Raw genomic sequence first — 19,018 nt, forward strand, 5'->3', positions numbered from 1 at the left:
CCGAAGGTCAGCAGTTTGAATCCCCGCGACGGGGTGAGCTCCCGTTGCTCGGTCCCTGCTCCTGCCAACCTAGCAGTTCGAAAGCACATCAAAGTGCAAGTAGATAAATAGGTACCGCTCCAGCGGGAAGGTAAACGGCGTTTCCATGTGCTGCTCTGGTTTGCCAGAAGTGGCTTAGTCATGACCTGGAAGCTGTACGCCAGCTCCCTCGGCCAATAGAGCGAGCTGAGCGCCGCAACCCCAGAGTCGGTCACGACTGGACCTAATGGTCAGGGGTCCCTTTACCTTTACCTTAAGAATGCTAAGGAAAATAAAAACAAGCACCCCTGTTCTAGTTACCAACACTAATCTAATTCAACAAGCCAAAACAATTCTTGGCAATTCTCAGTATCTTCTAGTTGGGTTTTATTTTTTTTTTTAGCAAAGCTGAATCTCAGTGAGCCTGACATCTTATTGAGCTAACAGGGCCCATAGTTTCCTCAATTTTAATCTGCCAGGGATGAGGAGGCTTGGAGAGTAATGAAGGATATTGTTTTTTGAAGGAAAGTCGGGGTCACTAATCTCAGATGGCATCTTGTTCCGTCTCTTCAGAGGTTTGAACAGAGGCCCTCCTTTTTCAGAAGACTGAGCTTCAATATGGCCTACTTAGGGCTTACCCAGATGCTCAGCAAACATCTGTTTAAGAAATAATAAATATTAAAACATTATTGTTAAAATGGGCAAGGGTTCTTTTTTGGGGGGAGGGGGCAGAAGAGAACCAGGCAGCCATTATTTAGCACTTTTATTTTTCCAGAGCCCATTCCCTCTCAGCAACCCCAGCTACGCCTTTTGACATCTATCTGTCTCGACTTCATTCTTAATCCTCTTATGACTCAGCCTCAATAAAAACTGCCGGATTGAACAATAAACCCAGCAGTGACCTCGGGGTTCATCACTCCTATCATTTTGTCACACGGAATTGCTTCTTATTTTTCCTGTCAACAGAATCCTAACTCTTTTTTTGGCGTGGGGGGAAGAGATCAGTCTGTCAGAGCTGCGTCCTGCCCTACCTCCCCTGTGAACCTCCAAATGTCGTTGGACTCCAACTCCCACGAGCCTCAGCGAGCATAGCCAATGGTCAAGGATGATGGGAGCTGCAGTCCCAATGACATCTCGAGCAACCTTTTCAGAAGTGAGAGCCACCTTTAGATTAAACATGCATTTGGGGATCCACTTTTAAACGAACACCATATACTTGTACCATTGTAGTGTTGCGGCTGTGACCCATTGTAGGGCAAGCTATAGGTTGGAGGCCAGCTAACTAGAGGGCCACAAGTTTTGTGGTAAGAGACTTTGGAAAGGGGACAGTAAGTAGGTCAGTTGGGGCAGCCGACACCCAAACCTATTGCTGTACCCAACACCCCACTCTTGGCTCTGGGCTGGCAATAAGGCAGCCAGGTGACATTCTTCTGAAGGTCAGATTTAGCCAAGAACCACTCAAGATAATCCTGAGAGTTTTCAAGGAAATGAGCCCCGTATTTAGCAGGCACCCAGCACCCGCCCCACTTCTTGTTACTTTCCATTCACTAGTTAGGAACTTTGCAGTAGACCAAAAGTATGTGGAGAGTGTTGTTGAGAAAAGGCCTGCTTTAAAAGGTAAAGGTAAAGGTACCCCTGACTATTAGGTCCAGTCGTGGCCAACTCTGGGGTTGCGGTGCTCATCTCGCTTTATTGGCTGAGGGAGCCGGCGTACAGCTTCTGGGTCATGTGGCCAGCATGACTAAGCCGCTTCTGGCGAACCAGAGCAGTGCACAGAAACGCCGTTTACCTTCCTGCTGGAACTATTTATCTACTTGCACTTTGACATGCTTTCGAACTGCTAGGTTGGCAGGAGCAGGGACCGAGCAACGGGAGCTCACCCCGTCTCGGGGATTCGAAACAGCGACCTTCTGATCGGCAAGTCCTAGGATCTGGGGTTTAACCCACAGCACCACCCGCATCCCTGGTGCTTTAAAAGTTACTTACCTTAAATAACCCAATTCCCTCCCTCCTGGTAAATGCTAATCTTAAACCATATGGAATGAACCTCTTCTCTGATGCAAACTTTTCCTCTTCTCTACCCTTTCTCTCAAGATTCATTCTCATAATTCCCACAGCTTCTTCTTCTCGTCTCAATTCTCCCTGTGCCATTCCTTGTCACTTGTTTCCTTTATCCTCTAGCTGACCAGTTCCCTGTGCTTTCCCTACCAGCCCTGCACCCGCCACGTGAAAAGTTTTGATCCCAGCCACACTGACAATGTCTCCTTCCCTTATGGAAGAAGGACTGCAAACTGTTGTGTTTCCCGATCAGCTAAGCATTCCATGATACTGCACCAACACAAGCACAATGCACTATCACCACCAGTATTATACTGGTATACAGAAGTACCTAGGAAGTCAAATGGAATCCATTCCGGAAGTCCGTTTGACTTCTGAAAAGCTCGGAAACCAAGGTGCGGCTTCCAATTGCTTCCCAATTGCGCAGGCGCACCGGAAACAATAGCGGAAGCCATGGCAGATGTTTGGCTTCCAAAAAAAAGTTCAAAAAATGGAACACTCACTTCCGGTTTTTGATCGTCTGGGAGCCAGAACTTCCGACTCCCAAGGCGTTCAGGAGCCACGGTACGACTGTACAGTGGTACCTCAGGTTACATACGCTTCAGGTTACAGACTCCACTAACCCAGAAATAGTGCTTCAGGATGAGAACAGAAATTGTGTTCTGGCGGTACAGCAGCAGCAGGAGGCCCCATTAGCTAAAGTGGTGCTTCAGGTTAAGAACAGTTTCAGGTTAAGTACGGACCTCTGGAACAAATTAAGTACTTAACCCGAGGTACCACTGTACTCATATTACAAGAGGAGGATTTGTTGTGATTCTCTACGTTGTTGCCCTTCCATTCAAACTACCGGTAATAAAGACATGCAAAGTTAGATGTGGTCATTCAGGCTTTGCTTCAAGTAAGGCTTCTATCTCATTTACAATACAATCTGAACCACACCGACTCAGAAGTCAATCCTATTGAATTCAATGGAGTTTACTCCCAGGTAAGTGTGGGTAAGAACTGCAGCAGCCTTAGTCTTTCCTTTTGAGGCTACGAGTCTCAGCACAACAACCCCCCCCCCCCTTGCAGAAGTTTTTAGCTCTGGGTAAGATCCACAGCACAGATAGCAATTCAAGAACAGTCGTGAAAGACATTCCATGCGACCGACCTTATTTGTTCTCGGGTTCAGCATCAAGACCTTCCCTTTTTCTTTTGTATGTACTCTGCGACAGGCCAACACGCAGGGAGCGGAAGCTATTCTTAATCTGGAGAACATTCTGTATGGTTTGCCTGGAGAAAGAAAACATTGCGTTACACGTTACAAAGAGGGCAGTCTTGTTTCACGCTGGCAACACACACAGGTACAAGAAAACCCTTTATGGATAGTTAAGCTTTTCTCATGCTGGCTAGATAACACCTATAGCCTTTCAAAACAGCAACACTCCGTCTACAAGCAAGGCGTGACACCATTTGGAGGAATGAAAAAGAGCTAAGAGAAGGGGTGGAAAGGAACAGTAGTGCTTTGCTTTACCCCTGGCACTTTGTGGCTGCGTATATGAGGGTGCGTGGGACGCAGGTGGCGCTGTGGGTTAAACCACTGAGCCTAGGGCTTGCCGATCAGAAGGTCGGCGGTTCGAATCTCCGTGATGGGGTGAGCTCCCGTTGCTCGGTCCCTGCTCCTGCCAACCTAGCAGTTCGAAAGCACGGCAAAGTGCAAGTAGATAAATAGGTACCGCTCCGGCGGGAAGGTAAACAGCATTTCCATGCGCTGCTCTGGTTCGCCAGAAGCGGCTTAGTCATGCTGGCCACATGACCCGGAAGCTGTACGCCGGCTCCCTCAGCCAGTAAAGCGAGATGAGCGCCGCAACCCCAGAGACGGCCACGACTGGACCTAATGGTCGGGGGTCCCTTTACCTTTACTATATGAGGGTGCAGCACGACTACAGGAAAAAAACAGGTATAGGTAAAGGGCCCTGGACAGTTAAGTACAGTCAAACACAACTATGGGGTGTGGCGCTCATCTCACTTTTCAGGCCAAGGGAGCCGGCGTTTATCCACAGACAGTTTTCCACATCGTGTGGCCAGCATGACTAAACTGCTTCTGGCACATTGGGACACCGTGATGGAAACCAGAGCGTACAGAAACACCATTTACCTTCCTGCTACAACGGTACCTACTTATCTACTAGCACTGGCGTGCTTTCGAACTGCTAGGCAGGCAGGAGCTGGGACAGAGAAATGGAAGCTCCCTCTGCCACGGGGATCCGAACCGCCGACCTTCCGATCGGCAAGCCCAAGAGGCTCGGTGGTTTAGACCACAGCGCCACCCGTGTCCATCGTGTGCCATCGCTCACCGAGTTGCAGAAATCGCAAACTTAATTCTCATAACCCTAGAGCAGCAGTTCTCAACCTGTGGGTCCCCAGATGTTGTTGGACTACAACTCCCATCATCCCTGAGCTCTGGCCTTGCTAGCTAGGGGTGATGGGACTTGTAGTTCTGGGGACCCACAGGTTGAGAAAGGCTGCCCTTAGAGGCTCAGAGACGTCCAATGAAGCTGAATGCTGGAAGATTCAGAATGGAAAAAAGCAGGCATTTCTCTGCACAGCTAACCTGTGGAATTCATTCGCACAAGATGTAGTGATCGACACCAACTTGGACGGCTTAGGAAAATCCATGGAGGACAAGGGCTAATCCACGGCTACGAGCCATGGTCAGCCTCCATGGTCAGAGGCAGTAATAATAATAGCAATAATAATAATAATAATAATAATAATAATAATAATAATAATAATTTATTATTTATACCCCGCCCATCTGGCTGGGCCTCCCCAGCCACTCTGGGCGGCTTCCAAAAGAATATTAAAATACTATAATACATCAAACATTAAAAGCTTCCCGAAACAGGGCTGCCTTCAGATGTCTTCTAAAAGCCTGGTAGTTGTTGTTCTCTTTGACATCTGGTGGGAGGGCGTTCCACAGGGAAGGCGCCACTACCGAGAAGGCCCTCTGCCTGGTTCCCTGTAACCTCACTTCTCGCAGGGAGGGAACCGCCAGAAGGCCCTCGACGCTGGACCTCAGTGTCCGGGTAGAACGATGGGGGTAGAGCCGCTCCTTCAGATATACTGGACCAAGGCCTTTTAGGGCTTTAAAGGTCAGCACCAACACTTTGAATTGTGCTCGGAAACGTACTGGGAGCCAATGTAGGTCTTTCAAGACCGGTGTTATGTGGTCTCTGCGGCCGCTCCCAGTCACCAGTCTAGCTGCCGTGTTCCGAAGGCCAGCTGATAGAAAGCGCAGAAGGAGAGAGGAATGTTCCCACAGGAGTCTGGTTGGCCAAAGGATGCTGGAGCAAATGGGCCACTGGCATGATGCAGCAGAGCTCTTACTATGTTCTTACTGTAGCTCAGGCATGTCCAAGAGGTAGATCGTGATGTACTGGTAGATTGCAGGGCATTGCTGGTAGATCTCTGCCCCCCCCCCCAGCTCAACAACTCTGCCTTCCCCCCCCCAAAAAAGCTCAACAACTTTGGTCCATCCACTAACAACCACGCCTAGGCCAACCCCAACCTCTCTCACCACCAAAGAAACACAAGTAAACAGCAGAGAACCGGCACGAGTAACGCTGACACCAAACCCTACCTACATTAAGCAAAATAGAAACATCGCCACCCGACCCCACCCCACACCTTCCCCCCCCTCCAGACCCTTTTCTTCCTAATGTCTCAACAAATGAAACTGATTTGTAAAAATGTTACATGGAAAAAATAGGAGAGACATTACACATCCCTCTGTAAAACAAGAAAAATCTTTAATAAAAATAAATAAATAACTGCGGGGGGAGGAAAACAATGGGTAGATCACTGCCCGTTTTTTTAATACTGTGAGTAGATCGCAGTCTATTGGGAGTGGGACGTCCCTGCTGTAGCTAAACCAAAGTACCTGTAGCTGAAACAATCCCATTTCAGGGATGGGGTACGTGGGGTACATTCTACCATTCTTCCTCCTGTTGCTTCCTTGGGTATATTTTAAGATTGCTAGCCCTTTGCAGTAGGGACTTTAGTAAAGCATCATATACATGGCACAATATAAATAGAATCTTACGAGTTGGAAGGGATCCTAAGGATCATCTCGCCCAATCGCCTGCAATGCACGACTCTGTAGCTGCCCCATACGGGGATGGAACCTGCAACCTTGGTGTTATCAGCACCACGCTCTAACCAGCTGAGCTATCCAGGCACTATAACAACAGCAGCAGCATCTATGAGTCTTAAGTATTTGTTTTGCAAGCTTGGCCGCAACCTGCATTTCATGGTTTGAAGCAGAGGCGATGCCTATAAATGCTGAATTTTTCAACAGGGGGAAAGGGGGGGCTTTCTTTGATATGCCATAGCAGGGATGGCGAAGCGGTGTTTCATTGGTCTCATTTGTGCCCCAGAATAATTTTATCTGGTTTCCTTAGGTCATTTTATAGAATATTAAATGTGGCGGGGGAAGGAGCGAGATGCCAACATATTTTAAACACCAATGAAATGAAATTCTGGTGGAGGCCTCTTTTGAATAGCGTACTGTTGCATGTCTCAAGTTATTGATTAATTAGCAGGGAAGCAGTCAAAGTTCTAGGCACAACACTATGTTAATCAATTATAAACTAGTGAGTTGGGGAAGTGGTTATAAAGGTTTGATGAGGCCCTAAGCTACTGGAGGTAATGGGGCCCTTTATATGTCCAGCTGTCATAGAAAACGGGAGATACGTAGCCGTTCCAGCAACATATCTCTATTTCCTCGCACCCAGAAATGCAAGAAGGGCTTTAACTCTTGCTAGAAGCTCAGCCATGCCCTCATCAGAACTGGAAGGTTCCTATGGAAAAGTCCTGTATACACAGAGACTTTGCACCTGCCCGTTAGGGGAAATAGGAAGCCCCGAACATATATTTTTTAGACGTCCTTTTTATGCTGAGATTCATAGAGACACCATTGACCCTTTGCTGAAGAGGCTCGCTGATCTTTCAGAAAAGTCTAAACTTAATTCTCTCCTCTTGGACAAAGATCACAAGATGACCTGGCTGGTAGCCAGATTCTGCGCCCAGATTTGTAGGCACAGATCATCCTCTAGAATAAAATAGCTTATTAGGGAAAAGCTGAAGTCGTCCTTTGGGGTGCCTCAGGGTCAATTTTTATGGTAGCCCAAATCTCAGTTGTACGGGTGTATGCATATATCTCAATTTTAACACATGAGCTATTGCTGCAATCTGCTCTAATTGTATATTTTATCTTTATGAACGCTGTTTTTATTGTGTTATGCGAGCTGGTCTTTGACCGTAATAATTTACCTCTCTATATTAAGTACGGCTTTGAAATCAAGATTCAGGTCGCTATTATACAAGGGGAGGTTACTGCCATAAATTGCTCTTTAAAAAAAAAAAAAATCCATTGCCAGGAATGTAAAAACCTCCAAATGTCCTTTGGAAAGTTCTGACAGCAACATGGGAACCGATTGTGCCTTTTTATTTTTAGTCTGCTTTGAGTTCCATCTCTCTTAGCTGCCCGCTTTAAGATGCTGGTATTATGGGAGAGAGAAGCGACTTTGTTTTCTAAATCACGAATTTGGTGCACATCTGCAAACCTTTGCTGCGTAGGCCCTTTAAAAACAAATCAAAGTAAAAAGAATAAGGATTTTTCTTTTGAATCAGGCTAGTTCAGAGGGACCTGCGGCCAAGTTTATTCATTTACAGCTTGGGAACAGGAGCAACGGAAACTTCGTTGCTAACAGAAACACAAGCTGCTTTCTGAAGAGCGCTTAGGTGACTGGGGACAAAACACAGCTGGCCTGCTGGAATTAATCGGTCGAGAAAGATCTATGGCAGAAATCTGTATCAAATCCAATTTATTGAAGAGATGTCATTAGTACACAGACAATTCAAACAGGAGAACTTGAGCTAGGTTGAAGATTTTTAGAACCCGTCAACCAACAAAAAGATTTTGGAGCTTATTTGCCACTCGGCTTTTAATGGAACTAATTAACTAATGCTTTGAGGTTTTGCACTGCAATGCCTCAGTGAAGAAGCTGTGAATCAGCCGGAGTTCTCCAATAATCCCCCCTGAAAGGTGATTTCCCTGGACACAGTCTGAAAGGCAACTCTAGACAGATTCGTCAATTGCTACAGGGGTTGCACCTCAAATAACGCTGGTCCTTAGATCCCAATTTGACAGCAATTACCTCTACGTTCTGCTTTGCATTACTGACAGGCATCCATTAGAGGAGGCTAAGCACCTTCAAATATATTTAGCCATGATATAAAGCCAACAGAAGGCACTCCTCCCAACAAATTAATTTACCTGTCTCCAGTTAATGAGCAACCTGTGGAACAGGATTGCTCTCCCGTTGCAGGAGGAGGAACAAATGAAATATGATACAAGTGTCATCTGGCCCCGGTACAATCTAATTAGCCATTACTTATTCTCTCCCGAACTCTGTCCTTGAACTCATAATTTAAAATAAATGCCGATTAAACCATAATGAATTCGGACTTTCTACTTGTCCTTCAAATTAATTTCTTAATTTAGTTTTTCAACACAAGGAGAACACACGCATTAGGTTTGTTTGTTTTTTATTATTTGTTTTTGCCATGGGTAAGAAAAGTTGCCCTCGGTGCTTTAAACCATGGGGGCAAGCAGGAGTTGGGGGAATGAGGTAGCATGGGGGAAATGGGGCAGGGCACTTGCCAAGCCCCTGCTCACCTAGGGGCTACTGCTAATCACCCCAGGTGAGCGTGTGAATATGAGCGTGCAAGGCTGAGTCAAGTGTGCCACATACCAGCTTGGCAAAACAAGGACGTCTTGCAGTGGTTTCAGGCTTAGGGCTCGTCCACAAAGCCCAAGAGATTATTTTCCCCACTTGTCCTGTGCTGTCTACACAAGTCCAAGTAGTTTTTCATTTGTCACAGTTTTCGCTTAGGAAACCCGCTATTTACTGCTGAAGCAGAACAAGCTGCTATCCGCAGAAAAACCAATTAATGTTTTGACCAATTAATGTGTGGATTTCATGCTCTTTATTCAGCTCATAGTAGTGAGGAATGGAAGTTCCCCAAAATGTCTGCTTTATATGACCCCAGAGGACAGGATCACACTTCAAAACGACCTTGACAGATTAGAGAACTGGGCCAAAACAAACAAGATGAACTTTAACAGGGAGAAATGTAAAGTATTGCACTTGGGCAAAAAAATGAAAGGCACAAATACAAGATGGGGGACACCTGGCTTGAGAGCAGTACATGTGAAAAGGATCTAGGAGTCTTGGTTGACCACAAACTTGACATGAGCCAACAGTGTGACGCGGCAGCTAAAAAAGCCAATGCAATTCTGGGCTGCATCAATAGGAGTATAGCATCTAGATCAAGGGAAGTAATAGTGCCACTGTATTCTGCTCTGGTCAGACCTCACCTGGAGCACTGTGTCCAGTTCTGGGCACCACAGTTCAAGAAGGACACTGACAAACTGGAACGTGTCCAGAGGAGGGCAACCAAAATGGTCAAAGGCCTGGAAACGATGCCTTATGAGGAACGGCTAAGGGAGCTGGGCATGTTTAGCCTGGAGAAGAGGAGGTTAAGGGGTGATATGATAGCCATGTTCAAATATATAAAAGGATGTCACATAGAGGAGGGAGAAAGGTTGTTTTCTGCTGCTCCAGAGAAGCGGACACGGAGCAATGGATCCAAACTACAAGAAAGAAGATTCCACCTAAACATTAGGAAGACCTTCCTGACAGTAAGAGCTGTTCGACAGTGGAATTTGCTGCCAAGGAGTGTGGTGGAGTCTCCTTCTTTGGAGGTCTTTAAGCAGAGGCTTGACAACCATATGTCAGGAGTGCTCTGATGGTGTTTCCTGCTTGGCAGGGGGTTGGACTCGATGGCCCTTGTGGTCTCTTCCAACTCTATGATTCTATGATTCTATGATATACAGTGGTACCTCAGGTTAAGTACTTAATTCGTTCCGGAGGTCCGTTCTTAACCTGAAACTGTTCTTAACCTGAAGCATTACTTTAGCTAATGGGGGCCTCCTGCTGCCGCCGCGCCGCAGGAACACGATTTCTGTTCTCATCCTGAAGCAAAGTTCTTAACCTGAAGCACTATTTCTGAGTTAGCAGAGTCTGTAACCTGAAGCGTATGTAACCCGAGGTACCACTGTACATTATTTACACAATGGGCCCCAGGTGATTGGCTAATTCTGGGATTCTCCTGTAGGCCAATCAGGTTGCGGATTCACTTCCACCTGGAGTTGGATTGGGTGGCTCCTGCGGACCAATCAGACTGCTGCATTCTGAATCCTACTGTTCTAGGACCAACCAGACTGCTGCAATTTGGATCCTATTCAACTCAGTACATAACATGTTTATTCTGATTCAGCGGTGAACAGCGGGTTTTCCGGTGGGGGGGGGGAGCAGCGGGACAAGCAGAAGTGGGGGCAACCACTTAACTATCACTAATGTGGTCACTTACTCCACACAAAGAACTGGCCCAGCTTTCCTGGGGGAGGAATCCTCAGCAAACAGGTAAGTAGGAGGTAAGTTGAAAAGCCACAGCAGTTCAGGCGAGGAGGAAATCAGAAAGATGTGGACTTGGCAAGCCACGGATGCAGGGGGAAGTGATGATTTGAAAAGGGATACAGCTGTGATTGAATCCCCTTCAACGTTTTTATTTTGGGGGGATGGGGTGTAAGTGCAAATGTGGCAACCCCAGGATGCAGAAGGGAGCCATGGTGCTGGGACAGGGGGAATCATAGAGTTGGGAAAGACCCCAAGAGTCCATCTAGTCCAACCCCTTGCAATGCAGGAATATCAGCTAAAGCATCCATGACAGATGGCCACTGAACCTCTGCTGGAAAACCTCCAACGAAGGGGAATCTACCACATAGTTGTCAACTTACAGATTTGAAAATAAGGGAGCAGCAGCCTCGAAAATAAGGGATCAGCGGCCAAAATAAGGGATTTTCCGGGCACAGGTATGTTCAACTTCTGAGCCCCTCCGAGCCAAAAGCAGAAAGCCCAGCCAGCAGCCAAACGAAGCCTCATCAATAAGGGACAGCAGCAGGACATGGCACTGGGATAAGGGACTGTCCCACCAAATAAGGGACGCTTGACAGCTATGGTCTACCACCTCCTGAGGGAGACCGTTCCACTGTCAAACAGCTCTTGCTGTCAGAAAGTTGTTCCTGTTGTTTAGTCCTGTTGTTCAGTCCAAATCTCCTTTCTTGTAACTTGAAGCCATTGGTTCGAATCCTACCCTCCAGAGCAGGAGTAAACAAGCTTGCTCCATCTTCCATAGGACAGCCCTTGAGATATTTGAAGATGGCTATCATATCATATCATATGCGGCAGCTAGACTGGTGACTGGGAGTGGCCGCTGAGACCATATAACACTGGTCCTGAAAGATCTTCCTTGGCTCCCAGTGCATTTCAGAGCAAAATTCAAAGTGTTGGTGCTGACCTTGAAAGCCCTAAACGGCCTCGGCCCAGTACTGTATACCTGAAGGAGCGTCTCCACCCCCATCGTTCTGCCCGGACAGTGAGGTCCAGCGCCGAGGGCCTTCTGGTGGTTCCCTCGCTGCGAGAAATGAGGTTACAGGGAACCAGGCAGAGGGCCTTCTCGGTGGTGGCACCCGCCCTGTGGAACTGGTGACAGACATGATTCTCCTCCTTCCCATTTTATCTTCACAACAATCCTGTGAGGTAGGGTAGCTCAGAGACATTGGCTGGCCCAAGGTCGCCCAGTAATCTTGATGGCTGACTGGGGAACCTGCACCCTGGGATGCTAGTTCTACCCAGAGTAAACCCATAGGTCACAAAGTAGGTGCATTAATTTCAACAGGATTACTCTGAGCAGGGCTTGGTTGAATACAACCCCATGTTCGCTAAGTCAGAGGTCGGCTTCCTACAGCTCCCTGCCTGATTTTATGTGGAAAAGTTCTCACGCCCATTTTTTTCCTTGACAAATGTGATTTCCGTTCAATCAGACCAGAGGCACCAAAGGCTTTCCCCTTCCTAATTGCATTACGCATCTCGATTTCACACAGCTAATAATTTTTGGTATCTAGAAGACGGCATTTCTCTGAGTCACGGACGATTGCTGGTTTCTGAGGGGAAACCTCTTATCAGAAGGGCAGCCGGCCAGTTCAAACTAATCGTTAGCACTGTACAAAGGCGCTTATCTAGGGAGCAAACGTTTCCCATCAGTGGGACCCAGTGTACACTGATGTTGAGTTTCAATCTGTTTTTGGTTTATTGTTAGTTTGAGCTTTTCCAAATTATTGTTGTTAATTCTTGTTCTCTTCTTATTTTATCTGCAAGCCGCCTTGAGTCCCTGTCAGGGGGGAAGGGAAGGCATAGCTAAATATATTCTATTTTTGCAATAATATTTCTTATTGATAAAATCATTGTTTTATATTTCCTGTAAACCATTTACAGGTTTATTTTTATTTATTTTTTACAATCTAGCAGTGTATAAATTCCATAAAATAAATAACTATTAGAGCCAGCTGATGCATTTACATTATTCGTCCCCAGCCAGCCCCTAACACTCAGGGGGAGTTATAATTAACATTTTTTTCAAAAAAGAAAATGAAGGCGGGGGCACGAGAGAGTATGTTACACTGCAGTAGCCGTATCATCTTGGAATGTACATTTCTGACGATCAATCGATCGGTCAAATGACTTATATCTGTGGAATACACTTTATTTACACTGCAATATTGCAAACAGTTTGCCCAACAATTTATAAAAACAACTCAACAATGTGGAAGGTACTGTGTCATTAAATCTCCAAAGGAAGGTTTGGATAACAGCCCGGATTGGAAGGATTAACAACTTGAGAGTTGCTGCGTCATGAAACTTCAGATAACAGACTTGGACAACAGCCCAGACTGGAATGGAGTCAGGGGAAGCTGCGCTGGCAAATAGACAGTTGGAAAAATATACAGACACAGATAAAGCTGTATTTGACGGACGAAAGGATATATGATTTCTGACATGATTGAGAATCGTAGAGCCAGAGACAGAGAACTTTAAAGCGTTAAAATTGGAATGTGGAAAATATGAAAACAACGAGGAGAGGCAGGACTGAGATTTGGAGATATGCTTCAGAGGTCCAGACTATGGGGAGGCCCGAAAAATTAATAATTACCATTTGGATTCTAATTTGGTCTTTTTTATTTTAGTTTTTTGTTTTAATTGTTTTATGATTGGATATGTTGATTGGATGTTTTTTATTGGAAAATTAATAAAAATGATTTTTTTTTTTTTAAAAAGGAATGTACATTTCTTCTGAATTTTAAAAAAGTTATTCAAAAGCAGTCAAAGCAATGTTTACACGAAGCATGGGAAAGTGGACGGCTCAAGGATGTAAATTTTATTTATCTGAGCTTGGCCAGTTCCTACTCACATTGACACATGCCCTCCATCAAGACAAGCGAGAGGCAAATTCCAGCCAGGCAAAAACACTCCAGGAGGGTGCAAAGTCAGACCACCGAAAAGCACGGGCTGGGAAGCGGGTGTGCAATGGGGAGAGAAGTTCGAGCGCTGGGCTAGGAACTGAGAGACTAGGGTCCAAATCCACACTCAGCCATGAAGTTCACTGGGTGAACTTGGGATGGTCCTCGACTCTCAGCCTAGCCTACCTCACAGGGTTGCTGTTAGGAGGATAAAATGGGGAGAAGAATGCACACCATCTAAACATAGAAATAGAATAAGCAGAGAGGTCTATGCCGAGAGATCCTGCTCATGGATAAAGCAGAAGTGTCTGTTTTTATTTTCACTGGAAAGGGGGCATGCGGATGAAGAGAACTAAGCCTTCCCTAGACTTCTTCTCCTCCCTTAGCCCAACTAACTTCCAGAACCAGAACTACTAGGGGGAAAGTGCTTCAGGTAATGAGGCACCATTTGGAAAGAGAGGGGAAAGGGCTTCACTAAGATGGTAAAGGTAAAGGGTAAAGGGACCCCTGACCATTAGGTCTAGTCATAGCCGACTCTGGGGTTGCGGTGCTCATCTCGCTTTATTGGCTGAGGGAGCCGACGTACAGCTTCCGGGTCATGTGGCCAGCATGACTAAGCCGCTTCTGGCGAACCAGAGCAATGCACGGAAACGCCGTTTACCTTCCCGCCGGAGTGGTACCTATCTATCTACTTGTACTTTGACGTGCTTCCGAACTGGTAGGTTGGCAGGAGCAGGGACCGAGCAACGGGAGCTCACCCCGTCGTGGGGATTCGAACCGCCGACCTTCTGATTGGCAAGTCCTAGGCTCTGTGGTTTAACCCACAGCGCCACTCGCGTCCCTTACACTAAGATGGTAAGTCTATGTTATTGGCCAAACCACTTCAGGCTCCGTGTGGAGCCTCACAAAACGGAACACTCCTCCATGCAAATCCTTCCTTGCATATAGAAACCTAGCATGTCAGGAGAAGGGGATCCTATTTCCTTGTGCATACTGAACTCCCTGCATTCTGAAAACTAGGAGGTATGGGAGCCTTTCTCCCTGACATGCTAGCTTTCTGTGGGGAGGATTGTTTTCTTTTTTAAAAAGGATCACAAGGGCCTCCAAGCTGCAGTCCAAAATAAGAAAGAGCAGAGACCTTGCACAGGATTAGACCTCATCCAAAGGCATGAGGACCATTAAAAAGAAGGACTTTATGCTCCTTAGAACAAGCAAGATGAATCACAGTACTAAGTGTCTGCTCTTTTTGTGGAAATAGCCAGACCTTTTTATAAGCTTGAGGCAGAACAGCTCATGCTAGATTGGCTCACCACTTTAGCAGAGAGAAAACAGGCTATAATTCATTAAGCTGGGCAAGTTCCAGGTACAAATTGATCGATGCATTATGCCTCTGCTTCAAACAAATAGAGACACTGCCTCTGCAGATTAGATTTCAGAATCAGTTAATTCTTCACATTTTTGTCCCGCAGCAAAAAAGTGAAGACATTTACGTTAGATGTTACAGACATATTGATGCAATTATCTTGCTCAAGATGATGACTACATCAAAAATATATAATGTACTGGAGTGCAGTGAGCAACCACATATTTTCAGGTGGTCCTAAATAATCTACTTCGGACTTCTTGACTTTATAGACAGAGCAACAAAATTGGAAACACGTTAATGCCCGTTTTTAATAGTTTGTTTCTAGACCTGTAGTTAAAGGTAAAGGTAAAGGTACCCCTGCCCGTACGGTGCCCGACTCTAGGGTTGCGCGCTCATCTCGCTCAGCGTGACGAAGCTGCAACTGGCGAGCCAGCACCAGCGCCGCACACGGAAACGCCGTTTACCTTCCCGCTATAAAGCGGTACCTATTTATCTACTTGCACTTAGGGGTGCTTTCGAACTGCTAGGTGGGCAGGAGCTGGGACCGAAAGACGGGAGCTCACCCCGCCGCGGGGATTCGAACCGCCGACCTTACGATCAGCAAGTCCTAGGCACTGAGGTTTTACCCACAGCGCCACCCGCGTCCCTCAGACCTGTAGTTAAAGCCTCCTAAAAGTGTAAATAGTAAAAGTAGGCATACAGTATTTAATTCCTTTGCCTGTGTATGAAACGGAGAGCATCACAGAGACACAGAAAAGAAACTTCAAAGTGGCACTTCTGTGGCAAGCAAAACATATCTACAACCAGCTTGTTCAAACTAGAAGCAAGTTTTAGGTTTGCTCCTTTCAGGGATGAAGGAGTATGTAAGTATGTGATGCAATTGTCTAAGAAGGGACTCTCTAACATTGTCTCTCTACTTTATTTCCTGTTAATGTTAGATCTTAGGATTTCATAAGGCTAAAAAAAGAGAACCTACCTCACCCCATGACAAGCTGCACTCCATTCCCAAGAACAGGGGAATTTAAAGACCACATATCAAACATAGTTTGTCCTTGCATTTTTGTGTGCTTTGTTTTACAAACTGTGGACGTGGAACCATTTTCCAGCTGTGTGGAACTCTGCTTTTGTTGTGATACACAAGGCCATAAAAACTTATCGATTCACTGTTGCTTTCTTGTGATTAAGGCTCTTAACAGGCCTGCTGCAGTTCAGCTATTGATTTTGACCCTGAAAGGCAGGTTATGCACATTTTAAATAAATAAACAATAACCTGCAAAGGAAAGTGGAAGAGCATTGTGTGAAGTGGGTGTGGTTTTCAACCTCTCCCCTCATACCCCTGCTGCTAAAAAGCTGCTTAATTCGGCCTGTAAAAGAACCTTTGCATTTTATTACACAGAACAGAAAAGGATGAGGATGAGGACAGACAACACGTAACTAAGCCCTCATGGCTAGTCTTGCGCTAATTTTCAGGGACTTATGAAAGAAACTGAAGAGAAGGCACTTGTCACTGTGGGCATGTTTGTTACACCCCTCCACCACATAAAATGCAGTAAGATTGACAGCTCCAAGCCCAATACTACAATGCAGAATTTTCCATGCAGCAGTATCTCACAGGACATTTACAATGCTCTGGAATACATAAGCAGGTGACAGAAGCCAAAGTACTCTACATGCAAAGATGTGCACATGGCAGGTGGCTCTAGGAAGTGAGCCACTGAGCATATTACAAGGAACAGATTGAACACTATAGAAAATACCGCAGCCACCAGCCCACCTGCTATGGAGAGACACTCCTGTCTTCTGTGTATGTCCGTAAGGAAATGGTTTCATACAACAGAAAGCAAAACTCACTCTGGCTGTGCTGACAGCACAAGTGGTCTTTATTTGCAGCAATTAAAGGTGGAATGGAAAATATAATATTCCAGTGAACCACAAGCAAAGAAAGGATCAGGAAAAAAGAGTCAAGAATTAACCATCAATTAGTTGTTGCTATTTCTGCAGTTTACGTGATAAACCTACAAGGAACATTTCATTATTTCTATTCTGGTCCCCTTTCTATGGCCCATTAGAATGGAATTTTTCTTTCTCTCCTTGCTGCTGCAAGCTCTAAGTGACATTTTGGCTCTACATATGTCAAAGTCACTGCAAAAGAAATCTGCGATCAAAACCAGATTAGCTGAGTGAAAATGTTTGCTTCCGAGTCTGAAATCTTCACTTCCTGACTTTTACGGTTGAGAAGAGAGAGGTTCACTTCAGGCCAAGAGCTGACACACAAAATGGCTTTGCTCTAAGGGCTGGACGTGCAGCAATAAGGATGACTAGTTTTAAAGCTCAAATACCATCAGATTTTAACTTGAAGGTTTAGCTACCCTTCAGGATAAGTTTCTTTCCCCACACAGCCCTGGCTCTTTATTGACAAGTCTTCACTAAACTGAAGGTTTTTTGCAAATATGCTCTCACTTCCTTTTATAACACACGCACTTCATTTCAGACAGCTTGTTTCCTTCAAAATAAAACCGTAGACACTGTCCCAAGCAGATTGCGCTGTCCCAAGGCACCTTGCCAGATACCAGTTACTCTTGGAAGTAATGATTTGCAAACAGAGGACTGCGAAAAATAAATCGGATATGGATCTGAGCAGGAGGGGGCTCGACCTGCCCAAGCGAAAAATCTGTTTGATCTAATTTCTAAAGACAAATTATTTTTAGGAGATCACCACCCCACAGCATGGATGCTTAACAGTCTACCTAAAGACACACAATTCTACCCGCATCCTAAATCACTCAACAGAGGGCCTGCGGAGAAGCACTATTTCCCAAGCAAGTTTCAAAATGCCATTTAAACAGGGTGACCCATCCAGCGGCCACTGCTATGATTAATTAATAATAATAATAATAATAATAATGATACCAGCTTGAGCTGCAGTTTAATTATGAATTTGCCCATAGCATACACACACGTATACATGAAGAGTATATGTATATATGTAAAGGTACATTAAGAGTCTAAAAGACAGTTTCCGGGAGGGAAAGGGACTGAACTGAAAAGCAACCAGGAAGAAAATAAAATGAATATAACTACAAAGGGCAACCATAAGAAACGCAGGTTGTGGATTTTAATAAAAGTGCGAAATAGTTTACCAGGCAAGTGGCTGCCGACACCTTCTGCTCTTCGTCGCAGCGCTATGTGATGCTATTCCACCATCTAAGCCCTCTGCCAAGCCCACGGTCCTCCTGCAGGCCCCGGGAGTGAATGAAGCACGCAAGCCGGAGTCAGGGAGCGACACCCTGGGGGGCGGGTCTTCCCTCGCTGAGCGACATCGCAGCCCGACCAATGAAAGGCACAGGCAAGTAGACAGCCGGGAGCGGCCGCCAGCCAATGGTGCTTCCGCAGTTCGGTCTCTCTCCCCCCCCCCCCGCTCTCGCCGTGGAACCACGGAAGGCGGAAGGGAGGGGGCGCGTATTTGAATTATGCTGATAAGCTGGCCGGAGCAGCCAATCAGAGCGCTCTCGTAAGGCTAAAAGCATCTTCAGAAGGACCACCGCGCCGGGATGCAGAGGAAAACATCTGGCTGGGGAGATGATGGCGGACTTGGGAGGCAATGAAAGCGACGCGAGGCTGGTGGGTGCGGCTTGGCCAACCGGCGCTGATTTAAAGGGAAAGTCTATGGGAGAGTTCGCACGAGCGTTTGGCGGTCACCTGAAATTCCTCCACGTGTTGCTGGCCACCTGTAGCCAAGCAAATATATATTTTGTTGACAGGGCTTTTTTCAACAGGGACTCACCAGAACTCAGTTCCGGCACCTCTCAGGTGGACATCATTGCCATTATAAGAGAACAATGGAGGCTTTCATTTTGAGTTTCGGCACCTCTTTTTCCAGAAAGATAGCACTGATTGTTTACATTTATATCCCACCTTTTTCTCCAAGGAGCTCAATATGTTTACACTTCTCCTCCTCATTTGATCCCCACAACAACTCTGTGAGGTAGGTAAAGGTAAAGGTAAAGGTACCCCTGCCCATACGGGCCAGTCTTGACAGACTCTAGGGTTGTGCACCCATCTCACTCTATAGGTCGGGGGCCAGCGCTGTCTGCAGACACTTCCGGGTCACG

At 46.1% G+C, this 19,018-nt stretch overlaps 1 protein-coding gene across 1 annotated transcript in view; it reads right to left on the reverse strand.

The window, feature by feature from the left end:
• Window positions 1–18,202, reverse strand: part of ME2 (malic enzyme 2) — a 42,562-nt gene extending 24,360 nt beyond the window's left edge. The window contains exons 1-2 of the mRNA XM_028748551.2: window positions 18,047–18,202; window positions 3,227–3,348 (exon numbers count right to left, since the gene is read on the reverse strand). Coding sequence (XP_028604384.1) covers window positions 3,227–3,334 — 108 coding nt within the window. The 5' untranslated portion in view covers window positions 3,335–3,348; window positions 18,047–18,202. The remainder of the gene's footprint in view (window positions 1–3,226; window positions 3,349–18,046) is intronic.
• Window positions 18,203–19,018: the final 816 nt, after the last annotated feature.

This window comes from Podarcis muralis, chromosome 11 (genome assembly GCF_964188315.1).
Source record: "Podarcis muralis chromosome 11, rPodMur119.hap1.1, whole genome shotgun sequence".
NCBI lineage: Eukaryota > Metazoa > Chordata > Lepidosauria > Squamata > Lacertidae > Podarcis > Podarcis muralis.